General features: G+C 36.7%; 2 protein-coding genes across 10 annotated transcripts in view; one reads left to right on the forward strand and one right to left on the reverse strand.

The window, feature by feature from the left end:
• The window catches only part of LOC124635769 (REPTOR-binding partner), a 33,357-nt gene extending 25,840 nt beyond the window's left edge, over window positions 1-7,517 (reverse strand). For 2 of the 6 annotated variants that reach the window (XM_047171725.1, XM_047171724.1), the window contains exon 1: window positions 7,311-7,517. In XM_047171725.1, coding sequence (XP_047027681.1) covers window positions 7,311-7,361 — 51 coding nt within the window. In that variant the 5' untranslated portion in view covers window positions 7,362-7,517. Of the gene's footprint in view, window positions 1-2,166; window positions 2,321-2,613; window positions 2,668-7,310 lie in introns of those variants that run through there. The other 4 variants (XR_006985054.1, XM_047171722.1, XM_047171721.1 and 1 more) reach the window with 4 other exon arrangements.
• Window positions 7,518-7,652: 135 nt separating this feature from the next.
• Window positions 7,653-27,843, forward strand: part of LOC124635962 (stromal interaction molecule homolog) — a 66,245-nt gene continuing 46,054 nt past the window's right edge. For 2 of the 4 annotated variants that reach the window (XR_006985088.1, XM_047171926.1), the window contains exon 1: window positions 7,653-8,036. Coding sequence is in view for 3 of the 4 variants with exons in the window: in XM_047171926.1 (XP_047027882.1) it covers window positions 7,865-8,036 (172 nt within the window). In the remaining variant the exon portion in view is untranslated. The remainder of the gene's footprint in view (window positions 8,037-27,843) is intronic. The other 2 variants (XM_047171927.1, XM_047171929.1) reach the window with 2 other exon arrangements.

Genomic DNA, 27,843 nt, shown 5'->3' on the forward strand with positions numbered 1-27,843 from the left:
GAAATCGGAGCTGCGGGATTGTTCGAAATAATTACAGCGGTCCTGGTGCATAAAGGGCTTAAGAAGGAACATGGTAGGTTTTAGTCAGTAAGAGTCTGACACTCCCTCGCGCTTCTAACCCACAGCAGCAAAGGTCATTTGATGGTTTCCCACCAAAAAAATAAAATAAGGTGCCAGAACTCTACGTGGTCGCAGAAATGTGGCAGAATGGTGTTACATTTCTCCAGTACCTTACCACTATCAAAATATCCAAGTGATTCATTTAAAACAAAGAAAGACCTACACCTTACAATAATACTAGAAGATAATGTTGTATTGAATTGTTGTTTAAATAATAATTGTAATATTCTCAAGAACCATCGCAGTTTAACACTAAGTACTTGCTACCTATTATTAGTAACAGTTTGTTGAAGTTATTGCGTTTTAAAAACCAATGTGGTTAAACATTGCAAACAGATATAACTTGTCTTTGATTGAGGAATGGGAGGATTCGATCAAGTGCTAAATTCTTCAATATGTGTCATTAATTAATTACAGAATTAAATAAAGGCAAAAAATCTATCTATTTTCTACATATATCTGTGGGGCTATAGATTAAAGTTGGTCAATGTTACTACTCCACTTGTTTTGTTATCTCATTTATACAATGTTGATAAACAAATGTAAATGATTGCATAAATATTTTGTACATTTCACGAAACAAACAACACTAAAATTTGGAGTACTTTGTGCTGTATATTATAAGTGATACCGATAACTTTCTATTTACACGCACTTCAACACATAAGTACTAACTTCGTCGTTTATATTCATTCAAACAAACCATGACCTAGAAGCTCAGAATATAGAATAGGCATGATGACAGTAATCAAAAATCATTAAAATAATATATTTATTATATTAAACTTGAAGCTTGGAATATAAAACGCGCATTGTTTTCTTTATTAATAATGTGATTAATATGTATTTTTATAAAATAAAATTACGAAATAAGGCAATCCGCCATGATATCTTGAACACCAATCAGAGCTCGTGACGTCATTTCTCAAAACAACTCGCGCGAAAGCGCGCGAACGTCACATTTCGTTATTGTGAACTTCCACTGCGATCTTTGTTTTTATTTAATTAATTGTGTATAACACGAGTTATGGAGCCCGGATTTATCAAGGCAAACAGCGCTAATTTGCCTAGAATTGATATCATAATGCTGGGAGAGTTTTTGGCATCAAATAAAGATTTTTGTTCAGCTGAATTTAGAAATGTTAAAACTTCCATGTAAGTATACTAGTTTAATTAAAAAAAACTTCCATGTAAGTGTATTAGTTTAATTAAAAAAAACTTCCATGTAAGTGTATTAGTTTAATTAAAAAAACTTCTATGTTAGAATCTAGAGAACTATGTAATAACTTACATCAAAGTGATCTTCACAAAAATAAAGTTGTACCCTGGGCAATATTGCTTTTGAATCTCGCCTTGCAAGTTTAAGCCACTTGTTTCGTATTTTTTTATTGTGAGGAACGTACACAAATAACTTATCAGGAGTTGTTTTGGATGTGTTCTTACACTGGGGGACCCCACAACACCTATGCACTTTCGAATTCATATTTAATAACACAAAAAACTTAATTATTGCACGAGCGTTGTTTACTTGCGTCTTGTAATTTCAGTCGTGACGTCACAAGTGACGACATGACACTGACAAGCGTTTTCGCGCCGGATTCAAAGTGGACAGAGAAAAATGCAATTATTTGATAAAAAAACTTCGCATTTTCTTAAAATTAATAATTTTTCATATAAAATAGACGTATACCTACATCATACAAAGGTATTTAAAAATTTGTCATCATGCCTATTGAACAATTAGTTATAATATTACCATGTTATAAGTTATCGGCAACTTTATTGCACATATATAATACGCAGTTAGTTTTGTTTCCCAGTTAGCAACAAAAGGCCGGCCGATACCAAGCGAACTGCGTCGTTCGTTCGCGTCAAACGTTGTTCATTTTGTGCGGCGTAGTAACTGTCAGATCCTAACCTAAAATACTACATCATCAACCACTCTAAACACTACATGCACACAATTTTATCATACCGGTGTAAATAAAAACATAATCTAGATAATTTTTCTCACAAGCATCTGTTAAGAAATGTTTCGTTACTCACGATTTATAGTGAATGTCGGAGTGCCGGTGTCCGCCCTAGCGACTGCCTCAACGCACACTGGCTGCGTCGCGTCGCGTTGCGCAGTGGGAACGACCGAGCGGGTTGACTCTTCTTATTTTAAAAAATAACTTTTTAAATCGCCAATGTATCGGTACAGACAGACAGACTACAACGAGTCGCACAAGCAGCGGACGAGACGTGTCGCAACGGCTCGTATTGTAGCCCTCCCCACCTTGGACAAAGTGACCTTATCGTTTGGCTGCACTCGGTAACAGTGAGTGCAATATAAAGACGTACTTACTACAGCGCTGTGTAGCGACACTAATAGAGATTAATGCTTCTTCCAATAATACTGCCGATTGCTGACTATGCGTTTTGGAAGAATTTCATTGTCCACGCTCGACTTAGCTACTCGTACAAGATATCAAATTTCAAAAAACAACTTACAGTTTTTTTCCTGAGCCGCTTTCGTCCCCGTTCTCTCATTCAAAAACAATAGATATTAACCGAAAGTTTAATAATTTAGCAAAAACCAAAGGAATTTAGGCAACATTTTGACAAGCAGTTACACCGGTAGCCGAAGGGGAACTGGCCGGGCTAGGTGCATCGAGGCAGGATTCAATAACGCAGCGCACTAATTGGAGACCCATTTCCATCAGACATGCGCTTGAATATCGAACTACTCTATTCTGGATGTAGGACTGAATACGAAATATTTTATCTCTCGCGTACAGATCAATATCACGAACATAAAAGTGCATCCTACACATAGGGCAGCCACACCCTTCCATCTTTCATATTTGCTTCAGTCCTTATTACTTCAATTACGTAAGAAACCACAAGCTAATATTTTTAACGTCTCCAACTTAACCTATTTTAATCCATACATAAATATTTTGAGCCATGCCGGAAGCGTGAACGAACTATTTTTACTTCTAGACATTTTACAGAAAGCCCGAATTCTTACCGTATCATTAACACCTACGAAAGAAATTTATGTTGGTCCATTGCGACTTGAGAAAACGTTACTGCGTAATGAGTACTGCGTTTCTTGATCGTAACTACGCAGAAACTAACCTAGGTCAACCATGAAGGACGATGAGCTAAAACGCAATCCAGGTGCATACAATTTTCCTTTAGATCAATGTAATAACGTTCTAAACTACATATTACTGTACTATACTGTATATTATACTTGTACTCAGATCTGAACGATAAGTTCTGTGGGCGCAAATGCAGCTGAAGATTAAGAGGTGCATTTGTTCACTCATTTGGTTTTTCTTAAAGGATTTCTCAGCTGTATCTAAGTGGCAATAACTAGTATGTAGGTAGTAGGCTATTCTCTTAACAAAAAGGCCTGTCTATCGAAACTGATGGTCCAGCTGTCTCCTTAATTATTTAACTATTAATCTTAGCAACAATCACTTTTTCGCGGCTAAGCCACTGAAAGAAATTGCTTTCAAAAAACACTTGCAGGAAATATGCGAGTTTTTGTTGAAAACAGTGTAATGTTCTTGCTTGGTAGTTTCATTATTTCTAGAAGCCAATATTTAGACGCGGTTTTTACTGTGATATAATAATAATTTAGCAAAAAAAAATTCATACTGGGTTTATCAATTCATGTTAGGTTGACAGGGTAGTTCAAACAGTATTTTTCTGGATCTTTTTAGTAGTCTGTCGGGAGTCCCATAATAATAATTATTTAATATATGTATATAATTTATTTAATAAATATTAGTACTGAGTAGATTGCATTGAGTCAGTCTAGACTTTAGAGTGTACACAGACCTAAGTAACGCACGATGTATGCCCTACCTAGGTTCGTCTAGACTTTAAGCTACATCATCACAGACAGAGTTACCCACAACCCTGGTACATAAAGGGCTTCAGAAGGAACATGGTCGGTTTTAGTCAGTAAGTCTTGACACTCCCACGCTGACCCACAGCGGGAGGGATCATAATATGATGATCTCCCATAAAAATCCCAAGCACTTATACGATTTTTTTAAATTATTTACTATCGATTTTGCACTCACAATATCGCGTTTATATAGAGTTATCTGGAGGAACGCTCTCGATTCCTTTATTCTTAAGGTATAGTAAACACACACATCACATGGCCCTGAAATAATAATAGTTGCAATCTGCGCAGATGTGGAGGATCGATTTCTGTTTAAACAATAACAACCAAGCAATCGAATAATAAACTGCCGTACATTATCTCATCAAAGTATGTATTTAAAACCTGCTAACAGAGCATTTCGTGACTACTACTGAGAACACAGCAAAGAAAGTTAATACCCCAGACTGATAGGTCGAAACGCTTCAAAACCACATTTGAACACTTACAGATATGGTAAATTTCTCCAAACCACAGAAACTGCAATTGCTTGCAAAATAAAATTCAGAACACAAGGACAGTAATGCAAGTAACGTTATTAAGTGCAAAGAGGTAGGTAAGTAATGCAGTACTGCAGAGAGATTACACTATTATCTTATCTGGTAGGCCGTTGACGTTAAGCAGGGGATACACAGACGACGCAATGTGTGACAAACAATGTGTTTCGCAGGACCCTGTTTGCTTAGGTGCGTCTAGGAAAGGGGAATGACGAATCCCCTCTTGGAATGAGGCCCTTGAAATGATAGAAATTCGAAACCCAGACTCTCAGAATGAGGTAGTATATATCCGTAATTTATTTGTATTAACTATACAAATAAATTATGGATATATGACGGTAAATCTTTTGGTACAACCTTTTCTGTATTAGAACAAGCTGGTAAGCACCATATTCTCGTCCTGGAATGGCAATTTCATAGCGAAAAACTTGGCCACTGGACAGCAGGCTCAAGGGAAATTGTGGAGGACAGGAGTTAACCCGCTTTAACCTCATGACGGGAATTTTCGGTTCAGTAAGTTTCGATATTGCCAAAATAATTAATTTGTTGTGTTCTTCACTTAACGCATCAATATCACCCACATTAGGCTGACTCATGGAGGTGTGTATCAGATTAACTTCAAAATAACTAGGGCAACCATTCAAAATTGTTAACAAAACAATAGTAGAATAGCTGCAGTACTTTCGGTGTAATCGTACATCGCAAGAGTTGAAATAAAATTCAGCAAAAAATACCTAGCCGGTTTGGCAAAAGCTCCAGAACTTGGTAAGCCCTTGCACATATACGTAGTTACTCGAAGTAAGAAAAGACGAGTAGGTATACAAGATGCGTGTGTGAGCACACAAGGTGCCTACAAAGGAAAATAAACTGCTGAATTTCAAAACCGGTTGCCCGGGTAACTGGGTTGAGGAGGTCAGATAGGCAGTCGCTTCTTGTAAAGCACTGGTACTCAGCTGAATCCGATTAGACTGGAAGCCGACCTCAACATGATTGGGAAAAGGCTCGGAGGATGATGATGAATAGTTATATCCGATGATTAAGATTACCCTACAGTGAATGTATCGTGACTAGGACACCAACTAAGGATGGAAAGCCCTTGCAAGAGAGAAATCTCAGTTCCATAGAATAACACTAAGACCAACATGCGGATAGGTACTTAGATTCAAAGAGTAACCCAACCACATTGCAGTCTGCAGATATCCCAGGCTTCTGAATCTGAACTAGACTGATTGATTAAGGCCGTGGTTAATATTTCATGGGATAAGAGTAATTCTCACAGAGTATCCATAAATATTATCAGTTTGTGCCATACTGAAGCCTCATCCGATTGATAAATTGCAGAGAGGCGAAACTGATTTATAATGACATACAGCGCCATCTACAAACACATAGTCGAACTATTAACTGGCAACATGAGCTTACGAAATGCCATACTAGATGGCGTTACTAGTGCCAAAATCATATCTTAATTGTTGATTTCTTTGTTATCACATTTTTAACTAAATCCAGCCTAAACCTTTTTTGATTCAAATATCTATATATTATATTCATGGTGGTTAGTAGACCGCCATGTCTGATTTGAGCTTGCACTATTGATAGGTACTCATTGCATATTTTGGCAACATAATAGGAGAAGACTGTTTATTGATTAGCTAGTGGATGGTGGTATGGCTAGACTATATTCCAGATATTCTGAGTTATTTCATGAAAACATGGGGGTCATTATAGTTCGGCCATTCAGAGAATGCGTTCCTGACACGTTGCGATTGAACTGACGACGTAACTTTGCAATGGCGTTGCAGTTACGATAAAAATATTTTTGCTGGTTGTTTACCGTTTTAACAATTGAGGAGCATTAAAACAACATTATTATATCAATAATCAATGAATGTAGTTACGTCGTCAGTTCAATCGCGACGTGTCAGGAACGCATTCTCTGAATGGCCGAACTATAGATACTGATATTTCTAGAAATTGGAAAATATTTGTAGATAGCAATATTTAAAGATAATTAAGAGTAATTTCATGTGCAAATATAATCTAAGTGTGTCAGACATTTTGGGTCAAATGCCAAATGTATGAAATGTTAATTATGCTGATAACTATTTTTAACTATCAAGCAACTCATACAAATTGATAGGAAACACGATGTGTCACTAAAAGTAGGAACAACCTTTATTTCATATACCTAGTGCTTCTCAGAATTAATAATAGGATCATTAATAAATTGAGTTTGGTCTATACTGATGATATTTTGGATATCATATTACCAATGTGTGTGTAAATGAAATGGTGACCTTGGTACTGTATTAACAGCAACAATGCCAGCTATGTGGTAGACATGTAACATGTCATAATAACCCACTCCACATGTTTATAGTAAACAGCTGATAACAAAACATATTACTGTTTTCTACCTACATTACATTAGATTTCTCCGTTTTTTTTGCATCAAATAGTGACACCAACCATCATTTATCATGATAGCCATCTCACACATGACGAAACCCAACATCTTGTTGTGCAATAGAGACAATCTTACACAAAAATTGATTTTACAAATTCTTGTCATGTCACAACACTACCACGCCAATATGTACGGAAATAAAATATTAAGAAAATTTTCTAATTACCATCACACTGCCACGAACACCACTTGTTTGGAGAATAAAATATGATCAGAGATCATAAATAGAACATAATAGCGTAGTAAACAAGCGTAACAAAGGAAAATATTAGAGACTCACGTTCTGTGATTCCTCCTCCAAAACAGCCATGGCTTCAAAATCGATGTTCATATTTGCGAATTCTAGCACATAACTCAATTAAAACACGAGTACAATATTATGCTATGACGATATGTGAAATAACAACAAGGAAATTAGATAATTTGTATCAAAAGTTGCTCTTCAAGGTATTGTTTACAAACTGGCAAGGTCATTTGACATATTTTGGTAAATAATATGGGTGCGTTCATTTTTTGTGTGGACTAGTGCAAAAGTCATTGACAATAGTAGAATAATCGACTAACAGTTTGACATAAACAAATAGTTTCCTGCAAATGTTGCCACACATCAAAAACATATGTCAAAGTTTTTCGACTTCGCTAGTTTTTCTTTCTGTGATAAAAAAATCGTAGCTTAGCTTTTATGTTTTTTTCATTGAACTTGTGATGTGGCCTTATAAACTATAAACCATTTTGTCTGCATATTATTTTAGAATGTGTATAGAGTGCGGTGTAACTGAAGTGGTTTTGTATTTTTATGTGCGGTTAATGCATTAGTGTCATTGTGAGATCACGATGCGTATCGGTTTCGTGTTATATTGGTGCGTATTTGCTTTTCATCTGTGTAAAGCGGATGATGTGGAGAGGACAGAGACCAGGGATAGTGGCAGAAGGCAGCAGTGGGGCCCCGTGGTGCGCAGCGGGTCGTTTATGAGCGACTCCGCGGTCGCAGCATCAAACGAACAGAGTAAGTTCTGTCGACCCTGAATACGAGCATTTTTTCTGACTTCTCATGACACCTGTTGACGTCCTTCAGTCGAGTCATGCCTCAAACAATTCGTAATTACTAGAATACATGCCAATAATTCATTTTTATGCATTTGCTGTTAGAAAACTTGGTAATTTATAATCTAGTAGCAATTCGCGGCTTAATTTACATTTCGAATTAGGATATTCGAGATGTATTGACTGTATTTTGTTACTTGAATTAGACTTTTATGAGACAGTGATCATTAATTTTAGTTCTATAGCAGCTGATTATTTATTTATTTCAATGAAAAGTCAATAAGAACATTAAAAAGTTATTTCCAACACAAAAGTTCTTAATATGCATTTGAACATTATAGCTCTTGATTCCATAATATTTTCTTTTTTTGTACATAATGACTTGAATTTATGGCAATAAGACATTTCAAAGAAGTATTATTTTGAATCTTTAGACTGATCTAGAACAACAGGACAAACAATTCTAAAACTTTATATGATAAAAAAAAAGCTGTGTCCAGCATTGACCCAATAAATAGGCCTTTGGTAATATACTGCAAACTTAAAATTAATTATTCACTCTGTACTTTTAATTTACATGTACCTAAATATTTTTTGAACATTATAAAACGTAACAAAAACTGATTAAAAAATATTTTATCACAATTATACCAAAAACATCAATCTCACCCATACTGTAACCATAAATTAATTAATTTAAGATCCTTGTCTATGTGTTTACATTACCAAATACAAGCCACGATTTTAAAGCAACAATTTGAACCTTAACCCTCAGTATTACAGTCTAATTTTCTCTAGCAGTTGTATGACAACACCAGATGTTTTCCGTAGACCGCTGGTATTGTACTTTTATTGTGCATACTTAATGTTAAGCAGTTTGGCAGTTATGGTGGACGCAAGAGTAATGCCTGACCACATGTTTACGTGTTTAGGTCATAACACGAAATAAATTATTACAAATTGTCTTCTATGTTGTTGTCAGGTAGCTTAAAATGTAAGGTTTTTGAGAAAATTCTAGAATATAATTTCTCCTTAAGTTCCAACAGACCCCTTGTTTTATATGAACATATGACCTAGTTTTTTTTTATTACAATTTAAATAAAGTAGTTATCTGTAAAGATATGTACTTTTAATAGAAATCACAGCTTTTTCAGTATGAGTGTACAAATTAATTACACAACCTGTAATTTTTGATACCAAAGCTGTGCAAAAACTGTGTCTATACCAACATATATATGTATACAGAAAGTGGGAAATTCCTCAATTACATTGTGACGTCTGATGTTTCTATATCATTCAGGTGCTAATGAGATTGGTCCACAGAATTTAAAATAGAAAAATTGTAAGTTTTCCTTGTTGACTTACTGACTTGACTGGGGTATTTTTTGATTTACGTAGAAAAAGAATTAGTGACATTACGCCTTCCTCAAATTAGAAATTAACACCTGTGTGTATTAATGTAATAATAAGTACTGAAAACTAAATAGCATAACAGCTGTTTTTTCGTTAGATACAGACTGCACAATTGAAACAAGTTCAAAATTGAAATGTTACAAATTAATGAAATATTTTACTTGTAGCTAAACTTGGCTTCAATTAATAATTCACTTTTAATAAATCATATACAAAGTCCACTACTATAATACTCACCAAATATATAAATGTTTCACCAAAATGATATTGGGTAAAACATTCAATTGAAATAAAAGAGGATGAAATATATAGACCAAAATATTTGTGGCTGACCAACGTATGAAATAAGGTATCAGGTTACTTGGACCACACAAACTGGCCATTACAAATAAAGATTCACTATACTAATTGTCATTTGTTTTTATTTGCACACATTGCCATCTTAGGAAGTCTAATACGTCCCATAGATGTTCATGTAATGATTTGCAATGTTCAGGCTGCTCATTCAAAAATATCTAGTATCCATGGAGCTATAGGTTAGTTTGTTACAGCCTTTTATCATCCTACTGCTGGGCACAGGCCTCCTCTCACACGGAGGAGCTACTATAGAGATCTTATATGTTAATATGTTTAAGTTAAATGCTGGTGATAAAGTTGACAAGAATCAGACAGTGATTTAAAGTATGATCTATGACAGGGAAAGTAGTTAAGGTTTTTATAATTTGCTTCAATGCAATCAACTTGAAGGAATAAACTCAAATTTAAATTTTCCACTAATAGTTTCATTTAATAGAATACAGCTGCAGTAATTACCCATGCCATTACCTAAATCCGGTCTGGAGCTTAATACTTTAATACTTTCATAATCTGGCCGCCAAAGGCAAACATCTATGTGGGCTTATCAGATTGCATGCAAGTATCATTATTGGTTGAACCACATGAACTGTGAGATAAGGAGGAAAACATGGTATTAACAAAAGTTTTACCTTATTATGGTCAATTATTTTATAATTTTTAGGTGCTTCTGTGTTTTACAACATATTTATGAGTATAGTTTTAATCTCCTACTAGCTGATTCCCAGAGATAGAGATCCACCTGCGTCCTGAGGAAACTACTTCCCGCACCTAGATAGAAAGTAGCCTATGTCCTTTCTCAGGGTATACACTATCTGTGTATCAAATTACATAAATAGTTTTGGCGTGAAGACAGACATAGTTACTTTCGCATTATTCAGTATCCAGCCAAATACATAAATCAGTTTAGTAGTCATCTGAAACTGTTTAGCACGTGAGACCAGACAGTTACCAACAGACATTGCATGAGTCATCAAAATACTCCGATATCAATGGCAGACGAACATCGGTCGATGCGTGTTTTCATCTTATTTTAGAACACAGCAACGTACACGCGGTGCCATAGATTGTACCTGACTTACGAAATGATACGTAATAGAACCTAGGTGAAATTGCTTTGGCACTTCGAGTCGCTGGTAGAAATGTTGCTTTATGTATTTACTGTTAAGAAAGTATATGGAGTCCATGACTATACTTGTAGGCCAAAAACGGCAATTACCTACCTATTCCGTAAGAACTAATTTGTTTAGTCAACATCAAATTCGAAAGGAAAAATCCCTCAATCTGGGACCATACCATGCATCACCTTTGGAGATCCGGTTTAAGGACCGGACGTAAAATAAATTTTGGCCAATCCAAAAGATAAAACAGCCTTTATCAGATAAAGAATAATCAATCTAAATAGAACAGACAGATAGTAGAACATTAATGACTCGATAATAAAAACAATTGACTATTAACCGCTTAAAAAAAAACATTTCCACGATCATCTTTATTTATTAATGCAGTTTGATATCTAATCGGGTATTCAATTAATTTTACAATGAATCGTCAAAGTTGGTCAGTGATATTTTGTTTACTTACAACTATTTCAAAGTTGAGTAGACCAATCAAATAAGCAGTCGCTCCATGTAAAACACTTTTACCCAGCTGGTTAGGAGATTGCCAAGGATAGGCAGGTGAAGGGAGACATCATGAGAAAATGAGCTCTTAAAAAGTTTGAAATTGCCATTGGCATGAGCAAGGGTGCTGATCGTAAATGCATGCACAGGCAAGTGACAATTGTCTGTAAGAAGATGTGCTTGCATCCAATAGAGAGGATTATTTTGATGATGATGATCATCATGGATTTAATCCTTCTCCATGTGAGAGGAGGCCTGTGCCCAGCAGAAGGACGACAAAAAGGCTGATCATTCTCCGAGCCTTTTTCGAAAAAGGCTGATGACGATGATGAATTAATAAATCAAGCCGTATAATGTTGTCACGATCTAAACTTTTATCGTATCGGAAGTATATGGTTTGCTATCTGTAATTAAAGGTCGTGTAAGTCTGCAATACGTCCTTACTCCTATTATTGAGTCATAGGCCATATCATGTATTAGCCATGAACTAGATAATGATAATGGCTTAATCCTAACGTACCTACTTTTATGGATTGCACTTTGTAACGATTGTTTCAAGCAGGTGTTGCTTCAAGCATCAATTGCGGTCAGAACAGTAACGTAGTATTTACTTACAGGAAATGGCACATTAATCTTAAATGTATTTAAGCAAATGCGATTAATAAATAGATCTTTCCAGATTGAAGTTCACGATTAATACGAAGCTAGTATCGTTGAATATTCTGGCTCTGCGATCTGTTCATGTCTTTCAATAACCGTTTACAGATTCTCTAATGACTATCAATTAACGATCACTAATAGGTGGTTTCATGTTGCATCAGTACTTATCTAGTCCTATTGTTTTGATATCTTGCACTATACACTCCAAAATAGATTGTACAGAAAAGGCCACATTCATTTGTTTCTCTGCCCAACTCATTAGGAAGTGCGGGCGAAATTAATAATGTTTTAAGGGCGTTCACAAGCATGAACGTAAACATCTGTTGGCACCGAGCGACCGATTGCTTGATTAATTCCATTGCTAAATCAGTATCTACCGTCTACCCATTACGAGTTGCGACTGCGATGCTAATAGTACTTTTTCTGACGTATTTTCTGTGTACGACAGTTTTCGTTTATAGATTTTGGCTTGGATAAAACTTTCTTAGTCTTTTGGGGACTTTCCAGGTGTTCCTTGGAAGTGTAATGTGTTTTATTCATGTTTATTGTAGAAATGAAAGAGTGGGTGCGGAAAACTCTCGGGATTTTTATGCCGTCTCCCAATTAAGAGACTGCAATACACTTTTTTCGATAAGAAAAACAAAGTATGTACGTGGTTTATGATGCTGATTTATTGGTTTACAATGTAATAAAACATCTCTCTATGTTTATTTATTTTCAGTTCCGTTTTATTAAATCATGATTTGATTGTATCGCCTGAAATTGATCACGACGATACACAAATAAAAAAATAATTAAAAAAAAAACAATACACAAATAACTCGTATAGTTGCAGAATATTTGTTTGTGTTTTATGCAGATGGGTAATTATAGTAACTCGTTATTTGGAAGCATTCATAACATTCATTTGCTTTGCACAAGATTTTACGGGTGTTACATGTATACGGTTCAAAGCTACGAACAATATTGTGGAACATGTTGGGACTGGGAGTTGGGACACAAGAACATTAGGCATTTAATGCCAGTATGTACTTACAAATTACAATACTATTATCCATCAACATTATTATTCTAAATTGTTGTGGCAGTTAAAGTAAAGTAGTTTTAATATAAAAGAGAAACGTCAAACTTATAACACCGTGTGTATAACTATAGTTCGGCCATTCAGAGAATGCGTTCCTGACACGTCGCGATTGAACTGACGACGTAATAACATTCATTGATTATTGATATAATAATGTTGTTTTAATGCTCCTCAATTGTTAAAACGGTAAACAACCAGCAAAAATATTTTTATCGTAACTGCAACGCCATTGCAAAGTTACGTCGTCAGTTCAATCGCGACGTGTCAGGAACGCATTCTCTGAATGGCCGAACTATACTTATAAAACCCATAACACATATTTTTTTTCCCGGGTAACTGGGTTGAGGAGGTCAGATAGGCAGTCGCTTCTTGTAAAGCACTGGTACTCAGCTGAATCCAGTTAGACTGGAAGCCGACCCCAACATGTTGGGAAAAGGCTCGGAGGATGATGACATATTTTTTTTCACCGGGAGTCAAAAAGTGGGGAAGCGTAGGCGTATGGTTGACTGACTGGTAATTGATGCTTATAGTCGCAAAATTGTGAAGTCAACTGTAATATTTATTAAAGCATGTTACAATTAATATATTTTTGAGTAGCTAAGCACAGATATATTACCAAATAATTACTTCGTCTATTAGGTACTTCTAACAAAACAGGAGCAATAGGTATTGATTTTTGAATAAGACCAACCCTAAATAACTCTAGTACCTAAAAAACCATGTTAGGCTAAATTTATAAATATTATTTTAAATTTACAAATAGTTCTTGTAAAATGATTTATTAATAACGTCACAATATGCTTTTATATTTTTGTAACTGGCAACACTTTTGTGGTAGTTACTCGTTTCCCGCTTTAAATCTTTTTTGTACAGAATACCAACTGTCATCGACAAGGTTATTTAAGGCGGGAAATGCTGAGAAAAAGCTGAGTCGTCACTTGTCAGTTGTCTCGATAACTTAGTACCCTCTGCTACACAAACGCTGTACTGTAATAAATAGTTTACATATACGACAAAGGAGTTTACTTTATCAAGCACCCCAACATATCAGAAGCCAGGATAAAAGTAGAACTAAAAGTTCTACTTACCACGTCCACAGAAGTGAAAACGTAAGTAAAACTTTTGTTTTTTTCTAATCTGCCTACCTACTGGCAATGTGAAGAAGGATTTTGCCCATTGTACAGCTAACTAGATTATCGTTTAAACTAGTGTAGTTGTATTATAAATAATTTTATGTTCATGAAATGCAAGTGTAAACAGAGTTTCATTGGTTTGTTCGTTCCGTTTTATCACGACAGTGTTATCAAGACTTACATGTACGCACATACACATGCACATAACCTTGCCAGGGCTACTCCCTGGAGGTTATACTCACATGTACGCACATACACATGCACATAACCTTGCCAGGGCTACTCCCTGGAGGTTATACTCACATGTACGCACATACACATGCACATAACCTTGCCAGGGCTACTCCCTGGAGGTTATACTCACATGTACGCACATACACATGCACATAACCTTGCCAGGGCTACTCCCTGGAGGTTATACTCACATGTACGCACATACACATGCACATAACCTTGCCAGGGCTACTCCCTGGAGGTTATACTCACATGTACGCTCATACACATGCACGTAACCTTGCCAGGGCTACTCCCTGGAGGTTATACTCACATGTACGCACATACACATGCACATAACCTTGCCAGGGCTACTCCCTGGAGGTTATACTCACATGTACGCACATACACATGCACATAACCTTGCCAGGGCTACTCCCTGGAGGTTATACTCACATGTACGCTCATACACATGCACGTAACCTTGCCAGGGCTACTCCCTGGAGGTTATACTCACATGTACGCACATACACATGCACATAACCTTGCCAGGGCTACTCCCTGGAGGTTATACTCACATGTACGCACATACACATGCACATAACCTTGCCAGGGCTACTCCCTGGAGGTTATACTCACATGTACGCACATACACATGCACATAACCTTGCCAGGGCTACTCCCTGGAGGTTATACTCGCACATGAACATACCAAAAGTCATGCAAAATACGCCTACAGATGTAAGTTAGTAAAGTTAATTATGAAGTATCTAATACACACAATCGTAAGTTTCAGGCAATACAATTGGGAATAATGCCGAAGCACAGGCAAAAATCCAGGCATGTGGACAGAAACAGTTCGCAGCAGGAAAGGAATGCTAGGACGCAGCCGAGGTCCAGAACTCCAGCCGTGCGTCGTAGCAGGTCACGTGAACGACGGTCGAGGAGAAGTAAGCGGGCGAGTAAGCGATCTTGTGAGCAACGACAGCTCCGGAGCCCTTCAGTGCACGAGGTAGGAGAGAATTCAAGAACTACTCATAAAGGCTTATCTAAAAGACGTAGAGTACAAAGTCAATCATCGCTGTCAAGTTCGGAGGAAAGGTCGCCTCGTAGGAAGAGAAGTGCTAATTTAAGTAATCTAGATATAGTTGAAAAACTTTTAAACGTTATAGCAAGTAAAAATACCACTGACGTAGATAAATTCCCTGTCTTAAATGTTGTACCTGATTTCGACCCAATGTGCCGTGAGCAGACTGTGGAGACCTGGATACATAAGGTTGAAGAATGCGCTCAGATTTATGGATGGTCTGATAAACAAATAGTCCATTATGCAATGCCCAAGCTCTGCGGCGTTGCTAAAACCTGGTATCAGGGTCTCCCCTCTCTGCTACATTCCTGGTCTGAATGGAAATTAAGGTTAACGGAGTCTTTTCCTTCACAAACTAACTATGCGGAGACACTTACTCAAATGTTGAATAAGAGAGCTAAGTTTGGCGAATCTCTTGAGGAATATTTTTATACTAAAATTAATCTGCTAAACCGTTGCAAAATCTATGGTAAGGATGCAGTCGACTGCATAATATACGGCATAGACGATAGGGGTGTTCGCCTAGGTGCTCAAGGGGCGCAATTCTCTGAACCCGAACAGTTGCTTAAGTTCTTTAAAAGTGTAAAAATTAATCAACCGATTGGTAACGATCCTAAAAATAAAAATACAGATCGACAGGAAAAGAAACCTGCTCAAAAATCGGATAATGATAAAAGGCCTAAGCCACAAAGTTTAAAATGTTATAATTGTAACGAGACTGGTCATCCATTTTTCCGTTGTTCTAAACCTACAATTAGATGCAATAATTGCAATTTGAGAGGTCATTTAGCAGATAACTGCCCTAATAAAACGAACCAAGCTCATAAAGCCAATGTAGAGTCCCAGTCTGTAATGGAAGTACATTCGACTGATAATATAAATGCTAAGTACAAAATTCCAATTAGAATTAATGGCAAAACACTTTTGTCTCATATTGATCTTGGAAGCGAATGTACCCTTATTAGACTGACTGACGCGATAAGTCTAGGAATTCAATGGAAAACTGAGTCCCTGCCTATTTTGAGGGGATTAGGTAATATTCCCTACCGGCCAGTAGGACGTGCGTTCGTTGATATAGATGTACAGGACATAATTGAAGAAAATGTTGAGATTTTGATTGTGACTGACGATATGATTAATGACCCGGTATTACTAGGACACACGTACACTGAACGTCCACAGATACAAATAACAAAAACTAATACAGATATAATTGTTAAGCGCTGCCAAGTTCACGATGACTCCAAGTTGATATTACTGACCTTTCAGTCTAATAATCTAAAACCACACACCACTAATGCTATAAAGGTAAAGTCAGATACAATTTTTTGCGGCAGGATTTACGTACACGGGACAATTAGAGGACGCCCAGGTTATGAATATTTTCTTCTTCCCGGTGAATATGACTTAAGTCTAGGATTAGGGACATTAATAATACAAAACATATGTGACAAAGACATAAATATGCCTATAGATACATTAGTGACACGAGCTCGGGTAGCGAGCACTCTAGACGTACCAAACACTTATAATATTTTGGACATACAATTAACTGACGAAGCTTTAAAATGCGGTAACATAACACAACAGCAGAAATTTGAACTTGTGAAATTGTTGGAGAAATATCGCAAATGTTTCTCATCTAATTTGCATGAACTGGGCTATACAACTAGTGTAGAGATGGAAATTAAGTTAAAAGATTCTGAGCCCGTGGTCTACCGGCCCTATCGCCTGTCATATTCTGATAGACAACTAGTACAATCTATGATTCAAGAAATGTTAGAGAGTGGCATCATCCGGGAATCTTCTTCGCCGTATGCAAGCCCTATAGTCCTCGTGCAAAAGAAATCTGGCGAAAAACGCCTATGTGTTGATTATAGGGCTTTAAACAGAAAGACCGTTAAGGAACATTTTCCACTCCCCCGCATAGAAGATCAATTGGATCTCTTGGCTGGTAATACCATGTTTATTACTCTCGATTTAGCATCAGGGTATTACCAAATTCCCATAGCTGAAGAATCCCGAGAAAGAACTGCCTTTATTACGCCCGACGGCCAATACGAATACAACCGTATGCCGTTCGGACTGGTAAACGCTCCCTCCGTATTCCAAAGGGCAATAAATAAAGTGTTAGCCAAGGTTAGAAACAAACATGTGCTTATATATATGGATGATGTTTTGATCCCAGGACGCTCTTTTGAAGATTGCCTAAAATTACTTGAGGAGGTTCTATTACTTCTCAAAAGCAGTGGACTTACTCTAAAACTTGAGAAATGCAAATTCTGCTTCGATAAGATAGAATATTTGGGATTCGAAGTCAGTGCGGATGGGATTAGGCCGGGGTCCTTAAAAACTGATGCGGTTTCAAAATTTTCCGTACCCCAGAACCAACATGACGTGCGCCGTTTTATTGGTTTGGCTAGTTTCTTCAGGAGATTTGTCAAGGGATTCGCAACAATAGCGAGACCATTGACCGAACTTCTGAAGAAGGATGCCAAATGGCGCTGGACTGAGGTTGAACAGAATTCCTTTGAGACCTTGAAGCAAAATTTGGTCCAAAGGCCAATCCTTGCTTTGTACGACCCTCGAGCAGAAACCCAACTGCATACTGATGCCAGCAAAATAGGCATAGCCGGCATTCTAATGCAAAAGGGAGAAACTGGTGTATTCCATCCAGTTGCTTATTACAGCCGTCAGACAACCACGGATGAGCAAAAGCTCCATTCGTATGAACTTGAAACATTGGCTGTAATAGCATCGCTAAATAAATTCCGCGTCTATTTGCTTGGGATTAAATTCACCATTTTGACTGATTGTAACTCTTTGCGTACAACCCTAACGAAACGGGACTTAATACCCCGAATAGCGAGATGGTGGATTCAATTCCAAGAATATGACTGTTCCATTGAATACAGACCTGGTGAAAGAATGGCACACGCTGATGCCCTTAGTAGATGTCCCATTCCCGACAATGACTGTGAAACGCGTGTGTTAGACGTGCTAAACGTAGGTTCCCAAGACTGGATCGCAACGGTACAAGACAACGATGATGAGACTAAACGTATTAAAAACGTGTTAACTGATCCGCAATCCCAAAACGCTGCAGACATCATTAAGAATTATAAAATCAAAAATGATAAGTTGTATCGTATCATTGAACCAGGCGTGCTTAGGTGGGTGGTGCCAAAGGGTGTGCGTTGGCAAATTCTCAGGGCGAATCACGATGAAGTCGGACACTTTGGCTTCGAAAAAACGCTAGAACGGATTAAGGCTACCTTTTGGTTCCCAAAAATACGTAAATTCACAAAAAAATATGTTAATGCATGTCTTGAATGTGCCCATCATAAAGTCCCGTCGGGAAGCAAAGCTGGCTTCCTTCATCCCATACCAAAAACTGAAATACCGTTTCACACTATCCACGCGGATCATCTAGGCCCATTCAATCGTAGCAAAAGAGGTAACTGCTATATACTTGTCATTATTGACTCTTTCACGAAATACATTAACATAACACCGGTCCGTAATACGAAGTCTACGACAAGTATACGTGTGCTTAAAGAACACATAAGCTACTTCGGTACACCAACGCGACTTATAACTGACCAGGGTACGAGTTTTACGGGAAAGAAATTTCAGGACTTTGTTAAATCGCTTGGTATAAAACATATATTTAATGCCGTAGCTACACCCCGAGCTAACGGCCAGGTGGAGCGGTATAACCGTACCATCCTTGCCGCATTGGGCTCCATGTCCCACGAAAAACCTAAGGGAAACTGGGACGAATACTTACCAGACATTCAATTAGGAATGAATACCACCATACACTCCACGACAAAGAAAACTCCTACAGAACTTCTCTTTGGCTATAGAGCTACCCACCCCTCTGTAGGAAACCTAAACGAGATCATAGAAGATGTAGGGGCCGACGTTAGTAATTTAGAAAGTTTACGTGAAACTGCAAAGACCTTGATAGAGGTACAACAAGACAAAGATAAGGCACGTTATGATTTACATAGGAAAAAGGGAAATAATTTTGTAGTTGGTGACCTAGTTAGGGTTCTTAGGAATGTTCCTAGTCAAGATGGCCAATCCAGAAAACTAGAAGCTAAATGTCGCGGGCCCTATAGAATTAAGAAAATCCTCCCAAACGATAGGTTTGTCATTGAAGACACCCCGTTAACAAAGAAAGGGAAAACTTATGAAGCTATTGTAGCACTAGACAAGCTGTTTCCATGGTTAAGTTTCGGTAGTGCTTATGATGACATGTCCTCAACCGATGAGGATGACGAAGTCCAATGTAACGAATAATGTAAGTCTCACAAGTCTAGCCTTTTGTCAAGTTAAATGAAAAGGTTCCTATTGATAATTAAAATACTATCAAACCAAGGCATCATTTATTACACTCTAAGGCAGGGATTGGCAATGTCATGGACAGTCCCTGGGCAAAGTCATGGCCGGCCTCGCGCCCTTGGAGATTATTAAGATCTTGGTCACCGTGTGGTCATGCAGGGAGCGATAGCGTCATGGTCACCTCCTGTATGTTCTCACGAGAAGATCATGTAAAGTCATGTTCAATTATTAAAAGGCAAATTATAAGTACTATGTGGTATTAACACGCGACCATGTCAAAGGTGGCAGTGTCATGGCCCCTGTTGGTCAAAAGCTTTTAGATCAGGAACATAATGTGAATGCTTGATTGTTAAATTCCCAGAGAATTATAATATTATAAGTAAAAGTAGATTACACAACACGGTGTTATAGATGATTATATTTATTTCTAATATAAAAATGTAAAAATTAATTAATTATGATAGTATCTCTTTTCAAGAGGCTGAAGTACTTTATTAATTCACAATTGTAAACTTTAATAATGTTTATATCACATTTCACATCAAGTTGGAACTATATATTCATGTTTGATCAGATTTCGTGAATAATGTACTAAGTAACTATTTCATAACATATTTGATTATGTATCCACGAGCTACTTTATAATATTTGCTTGTCGATATAGACTATGTAAACCTTATTCTTATCTTTGATGTAAACTTGGCTATCGGACATATCTAGTTATGTCAAATATTACTATTTTATAATTACTTACTTTTCATTGCATATCTTTACATAACGAGAGGTCTCGTTAATGTTAGTCGGATGGCCGAGTTGTTAGGCTAAATTTATAAATATTATTTTAAATTTACAAATAGTTCTTGTAAAATGATTTATTAATAACGTCACAATATGCTTTTATATTTTTGTAACTGGCAACACTTTTGTGGTAGTTACTCGTTTCCCGCTTTAAATCTTTTTTGTACAGAATACCAACTGTCATCGACAAGGTTATTTAAGGCGGGAAATGCTGAGAAAAAGCTGAGTCGTCACTTGTCAGTTGTCTCGATAACTTAGTACCCTCTGCTACACAAACGCTGTACTGTAATAAATAGTTTACATATACGACAAAGGAGTTTACTTTATCAAGCACCCCAACAACCATAACAAATGAATTAATTAATTTGTTTTTTATTCTTCAAGGTTAGTTTCATTAAATCTTTTGATTAGTTAGGGAGGTACTAATTACATTATTTTTGCTTAAAATTGCAAGATTTTCAGCATGACCTTCACCTTCATATTTGTTTATGAACAGACTACAAATGGATAGGCTAAAATAGCTGCTAGCTTAATGATAGAAACAAATACATGTTTTTATATCCATGTACCAGGTTTTTCCTCATTTTTATCGCGTACAATCCATGGCTTATTATTGTACTTATTTACGTATCTGATCTATTGTTCTTTTACTGAAATTGCATTAAATTCAGCTGGATAAAAATAGATTGGTAGTCATTGTTTAAAAAGTCGTGGTGGCCTAGTGGGTAAAGGACCAACCTCTCAAGTATGAGGGCGCGGGTTCGATCCCATGTCAGGCAAATACCAATGCAACTTTTCTAAGTTTGTATGTACTTTCTTAGTATATCTTAGACATCATTGACTGTGTTTCGGATGGCACGTTAAACTGTAGGTCCCGGCTGTCATTGAACATCCTTGGCAGTCGTTACGGGTAGTCAGAAGCCAGTAAGTCTGACACCAGTCTAACCAAGGGGTATCGGGTTGCCCGGGTAACTGGGTTGAGGAGGTCAGATAGGCAGTCGCTTCTTGTAAAGCACTGGTACTCAGCTGAATCCGGTTAAACTGGTAGCCGACCCCAACATGATTGGGAAAAAGGCTCGGAGGATGATGAGTCATTGTTTAAATAAAATAAATAGATTGGTAGATAATATAATTGTGTAGCTTCTGTTGGCAAACCAATAAATAAATATTACATAGTAAAAAATCGTTTCCCCTTTCTCTATTATAGTAGTTGAGAAAGGGGAAACGATTTTGCATCGATATCGTGATGATCAGCAAGATTTTTTCGTAACAAATAAAGTTTTAAAATCTGTGACCGAACTCAATATATGACCTGACCTTGACCAGACAAGTTTAACAGATACGTCATACATACAACCACACCTGTTTGTAATGAATATATCGAAGACCATAATGGACTGAAACTCCATATGTTTATTCTCTATCCATATTTTTTGGATCGCGGCCATTTCTTCCTTCTATGATTTTTCATTTCCGGTTTATTGACAGCTCAACTTTTTAATTTTATATTTTACGGATGCCATTGTTGCCATTACACAACGTTTTGATGACAAATATTTTTTTAAGCTACCAACATTCAGGTAGTGCTGAGAAATTAGTATGTTTTATGTCATTGTCCGTTCATAAGTTAAGATATGCTTAAGCAACGTTTGTAGGTATTAAAAATGTAATCACTACTTAAGGCTTTAAGTAGTAATTAGTTTAAAAAATGCTTATAGAAGATGATTAGTTGATTTTTATAAGTAAGGCTGTAAAACAACATGGGCATTTTATAAACCCAAAATGTGACTCGATACTTTTTGTACCGGTAACAAAAGTACCAGGAGCCCATAACTAGCAAAGAGATTGTATACATAAAAATATTCACAAACAAGAAAATAAATATATTTATAAAACGTAAAATCCTGACACTCTTGACTGCTATACTCCCGTAAGTTATGCGATCCTGGCATTTTGGTTTTGGCCGTGCGTTGTGTGACGCCGTTGAAATCGCGATTTTATTAATAGCGTCTTGCCATATTCAGAAAAAACATAATCAACATAAATAAAAAAAAACATAATTACAATATTGTAAAGCTTTTCTTGATGACAGTACTTTTTACAAAATAAAGTACGGATGACGAATTGAGACTAAGCAAAATAAAATATTTTATGGAATGACAAACATTCGTTCGTCCGATCTGTCGAGAAGCTTTACTGGTCCGAAGGTTGCTACTATTGACAAAGTTAACTGGTGCGAACTATACGATGATATTCGTATGTAAGCGGGGAGAAATCTCACATCTATAGATTGGTTTCAACGAGTATGGTGTGAATTTACAATTACCTACCTACCTTAAAGTAGTTTCACAATCTCACGGCTACTTGGTTCGACTTGTTAATTTGTGGTTCTTAAATGACTGGCACGTTAAATGAAAAGCTCCCTTGTTATTAAGCGGCACCACGGTACGCGGTATTGGAGTTGCTTAGTCCTGATGACCTATTTGGTCGCATTTATTTGCTTCAGCACTCCAAACGGAGTGTGGTCGAAAGAATGAACAATTTAAAATAAGTACAATGCCTACTTGGATCCAATAACTACTCAGTGCACGTGGCGAAAGTTGCCTCCTGCCTGAAGGCGAGTCATTGTTCTAAGATAAAACTTGTGAGTCAGATTCATGCCTCGTGAACACTTTCTAAACAATATCAATGTTTGATGTAGCTGTTCTTTATGTTCTTCCTCACAATGTTATCCTGCTTGGATACGAAGTTCATAAAATTGTAAGTTGTGTAAGTATTTGGGAGCGTTTGTTGACCAGATTCAGATGAAGAGACATTTTCTACGCGGTGAGTTCATTGATTGGACAAATCTGTACTATACTTAGATATGTTAACATCGTAATTCTAAAGTTGTAGGCAAATAAATCAGAATCAGGCTCTCAAAACGAACACGCTCAAAATCGTTGATCATCCGCTGAAATGAATCCTATTTATAAATCATAATATTCCAGTGCAAACGTTTATTGTGTCGGTTTGTTGAACTCAGTACGTGTATTTGAATTGCCCACCTTGTTTATTTTATTAGCATAGCGGCTAGAATTGTGCCAAGTGATATGGATTCCTTGTTTACATCGGAGATGTTTCATTTTCTCGTAAATGTTAATGCGGTTATTGTATCTTTGTACGTGATTTATGGAGATGACGGCGATTTGCGAAAATTACCTGCATAAAACTAAGACGAAGTCTGTGTGAATTTCTTTTTCTAATTTCGGATCATTCCATAAAAAAAAAATTAAAGAGATTCCGATAAATTTAGAACCTTCTCCGTTTTGGGAAGTCAGTTTTAGAATAAAAATATACGGCCATACATGACATTGCTCTCGCCTCTCGTTTTCGGGCATCTATTTACGTTATTATTGTGTAAATAATAAGGACAAACCCACGATTAGATCTACTGTAAGTCAAGGAGGTCTTGTATATTTTAAACAAACGATGATCTTGTGCTGAAAAGGAAATGAGATGGTAATAATAATGGGCGACTGTGTTCTTACACATATAAAGTAGGCACCTATAGATACTTACACAGTTATATCGACGTTGATATGCGATTGTTTATTTGGCTATAGTAAAGACCCTGCATATTATCATGGGTCAGTGGGTCGTCTTATGGGAACGCTATTGCATTTTGCATTGACTATTCGTAATATAGGGTCATCAGAATGACGAAAATGTGTATCATGTATCATAACGATATAATGTGATGTAATCTGATACTTCGAAATCCTTTCATTGTTGATAATCTGCTAAAATGAGTCGATAGGTGAATGACATTCAGTTAACGTAGATTATCCTTGCCAACGACACTTACAAAAGAGGCACGAAGGTCATCTATACTTAGATACAGACCACACAAGAAAACATGAATTTTAATTAGAGACATAAATAAATGTAACTGTGTTTCCATGCAGATATGAAGCTGAAAGTCAGTTAGAGAATACTCGTCGCGTCAATATGGTAATGATCGTAAATCAGACACATACTAAGTAACAGTAAATAAACAATCCATGAAAATAGATATCCATTAAATCATTCATGTTTATGAAACTGCTAGTTTACTTGATAGAGATTAAAGATCGTCAGAATCGCATCAAGAATAGATAAAGTTCAAGACTACAATAAATTCTATATCGCTCAGATATTACAGTTGTTTATCATTGTGTTTATGAATCTATTAACGACGATACATAGCTCCATTTAGCCTGTCTTTTCACCACCCAATTGAAAACGTCACGGTATGTGACCTGATTGATAGTATTGTGCTTTATCATATTGATTACTAGCTTCTGCCAGCGGTTTCACCCGCATCCCGTGGGAACTTCTGCACGAACCCTGATAAAAAGTAGCCTATATATTTCCTCGATAAACGAGCTATCTAACACTGAAATAATTTTTCAAATCGGACCAGTGGTTTCTGAGATTAGCGCATTAAAAACTTTAGCTTTATAATATGTATTAAGCATAAAATAGATGAAGTCAGAAGTTTCATAAACAATAGTAAGCCGCTTCGGCTTCTTTAAGATTAATCATGGCCTATTATGTATGGAAATCTCACCAGGGTTTCGGACACGTCCATCTGATATGGGCTTCAATTTCAACAAGATTGTCTTAATCCTTTTTAATTGGATGTATCCGTCTGGAGTTTGGCTTAGCAGTGAAGCCATCGGCTTTTTGTTTTTTTTATCCCAAGCAACGAAGTACGGGCAAACGGCTGTTAGTCTATTGCTTACGTAGTTTTTCTAACTATCGTAGCTTGTGTAGAATATATTTATTCTTTTGTCCTGTATTTTTTCTCTCTCAAGCGCTTCTGTTGATTATAACTTGCCAGCCTTAACTGCAACAGATGCAACCTAGATTCTCTTTACAGACATATTGCAGTAAAAACGTACGGTCAATGTCTCAATATCTTTTGTTATTTATTATGACGAACCTCTCTTGATACCAGTATGGTCCTTATGACCCACACAATAGAGTCTTTAGATGCCATGGATACCTCAAGAGTTTAATGAGCGTAAAATATTTTTAATGCATGTATTTAGATTCGCTTCTTATTTTGTGTAAAGCAGTTAAAGTTTTATGACTATTAGGTACCTACCGTTCTTAACGTAGCGTAACAATTTTTGCTTGTAGTACATGTTGTTAAGCGTAGTTTTTATATTTTGCATAGCCACTTGAAAACGCTAAGAAGAAGAAGAAGAAGATAGCCACTTGAAAAGACGGAGAATTCTTATCTTATCATTAAACCCAGAATGTTCTTCAAATCGATCAAACATTTTCAGGCATTTCGGACAGTAGCATAAAAACTTGCAAAACTTCATTAAAGCCATTTATTCCACTCTCCACCTCTAAGAACATTGAAGAGAAAAAACCGAATTCTATGCATAGAACTTTCTAGAACTGCATATTAGCTTGTACGATTGGAATTTCCCTAACGGTGACTACATTTTAAATCCTTTCCTATTGCTTACAATTGAGTGTTTGCACAAGATCTGTTTGCGTCACAACATCAATTGATCTTAATAAAAGGGGAGTTAAATGGCTGGATGCGTTGCTTTGTTGGACATCGCTAGTAGAATTGATTGCTTCATTCACGTCTTCTGTTGTTATGACATCATGATATATAAATTGTTTTTATACTGAGATGCAGGGGATCACATTTCTGTTACGGTAGTCTTCGTTTTTAGAGTAGGCATCGCACGTACATAAAGCAATTTCAATATTTGAATACTATGCAGCAGATTTTGATGTTATAATCGAATCTTCTAATTTAACTCCTAACCATTACGAGTTAATTTGATTCGATGGTTGCTGTCATTGCTGTTAAGACATTCTTGGAAATGTATTTTAACCTCAGATTTTCTGAAGCAGTCCTCGGTGGTTGGACTTTGATAAATACACCGATCGATAAAAAGCTAACAAAAGAGCCTTGTTTTGGGTTTTTACATTGAGTATGATTTCGCATTTTCCTGGTCTTCTCCAAATTACTGTGACTAGAATTTTAACCTCGGTTGGCCTCATAAGCTCCAAGGTTTGTTTAGATTTTCGTGTCAACTTAGCGGAAAATGTTAAATTCCAATTTTGTTAACTCCCAATGTTACAAAGGTCAATAGGTAATTCGTTTTTTAAACGGTTTTATTTAGCTCAACCCGTTTGTTTTATTTATTCTTGGGTCAAATTTAGTAATTCAAATTTAAGTACCTTCCTGTTGTCAAATTGATCTGAAATTTGGTACACACCTTTAATTCCGATGACAATACAATATAGTCATATCAATAACATTGTAAATCCAATATGGCCGCCGATACAAAATGGCAGATTACATATTTTTCTACAACCCCCTCAATATGGGTATCAAATGAAAGGGCTACTCAAGTAGAATACTGTCAGCAACCCCAGCAGGGCCCAACAGGGCCAAGGCCTGCCTGGGCTGCGGGATTGTCCGAAAGAGTGACCGTGGTCGTGGTACATAAAAGGCCTATGACGAAACACAACGGTTTTTAGTCAGTAAGAGTCTGGCACTCCCTCACCGCTGCTGAACCATATATAGAATGAAGAATATTCGGTAGGCATTATCATTAAATACTAAAAACTAGAAAATAAAAAATTGGTAAAAAAACTTTTAAGTTAAACGGTTTTATCTTATGTGCACTGAAAACTAAAAAATAAAAAAAGAGTACTTACCTGTCAACCTACGTAGGTGGTCCCGGTCATATTAGACTAAAATAAAAACGTGGGGCCCTCTGAAATCCTACCTATGGCAAAGCATATCTTTATACTTTGGTAGATCATGAGCTCGGCGTTCGCTGGTGAAGCCGCTACGGCTGATTATTGATTTTCAAAATCTCCAGTTACGATTATAGTAAGTCGATGCAATCCACACCTATTATACCTCTAGAAGAAAGTACTACAGCTATAGTTAATGGGCCCCACGTTTTTATTTTAGTCTAATATGACCGGGACCACCTACGTAGGTTGACAGGTAAGTACTCTTTTTTTATTTTTTAGTTTTCAGTGCACAT

The sequence above is a fragment of the Helicoverpa zea genome, chromosome 13, assembly GCF_022581195.2.
Source record: "Helicoverpa zea isolate HzStark_Cry1AcR chromosome 13, ilHelZeax1.1, whole genome shotgun sequence".
Classification (NCBI taxonomy): Eukaryota; Metazoa; Arthropoda; class Insecta; order Lepidoptera; family Noctuidae; genus Helicoverpa; species Helicoverpa zea.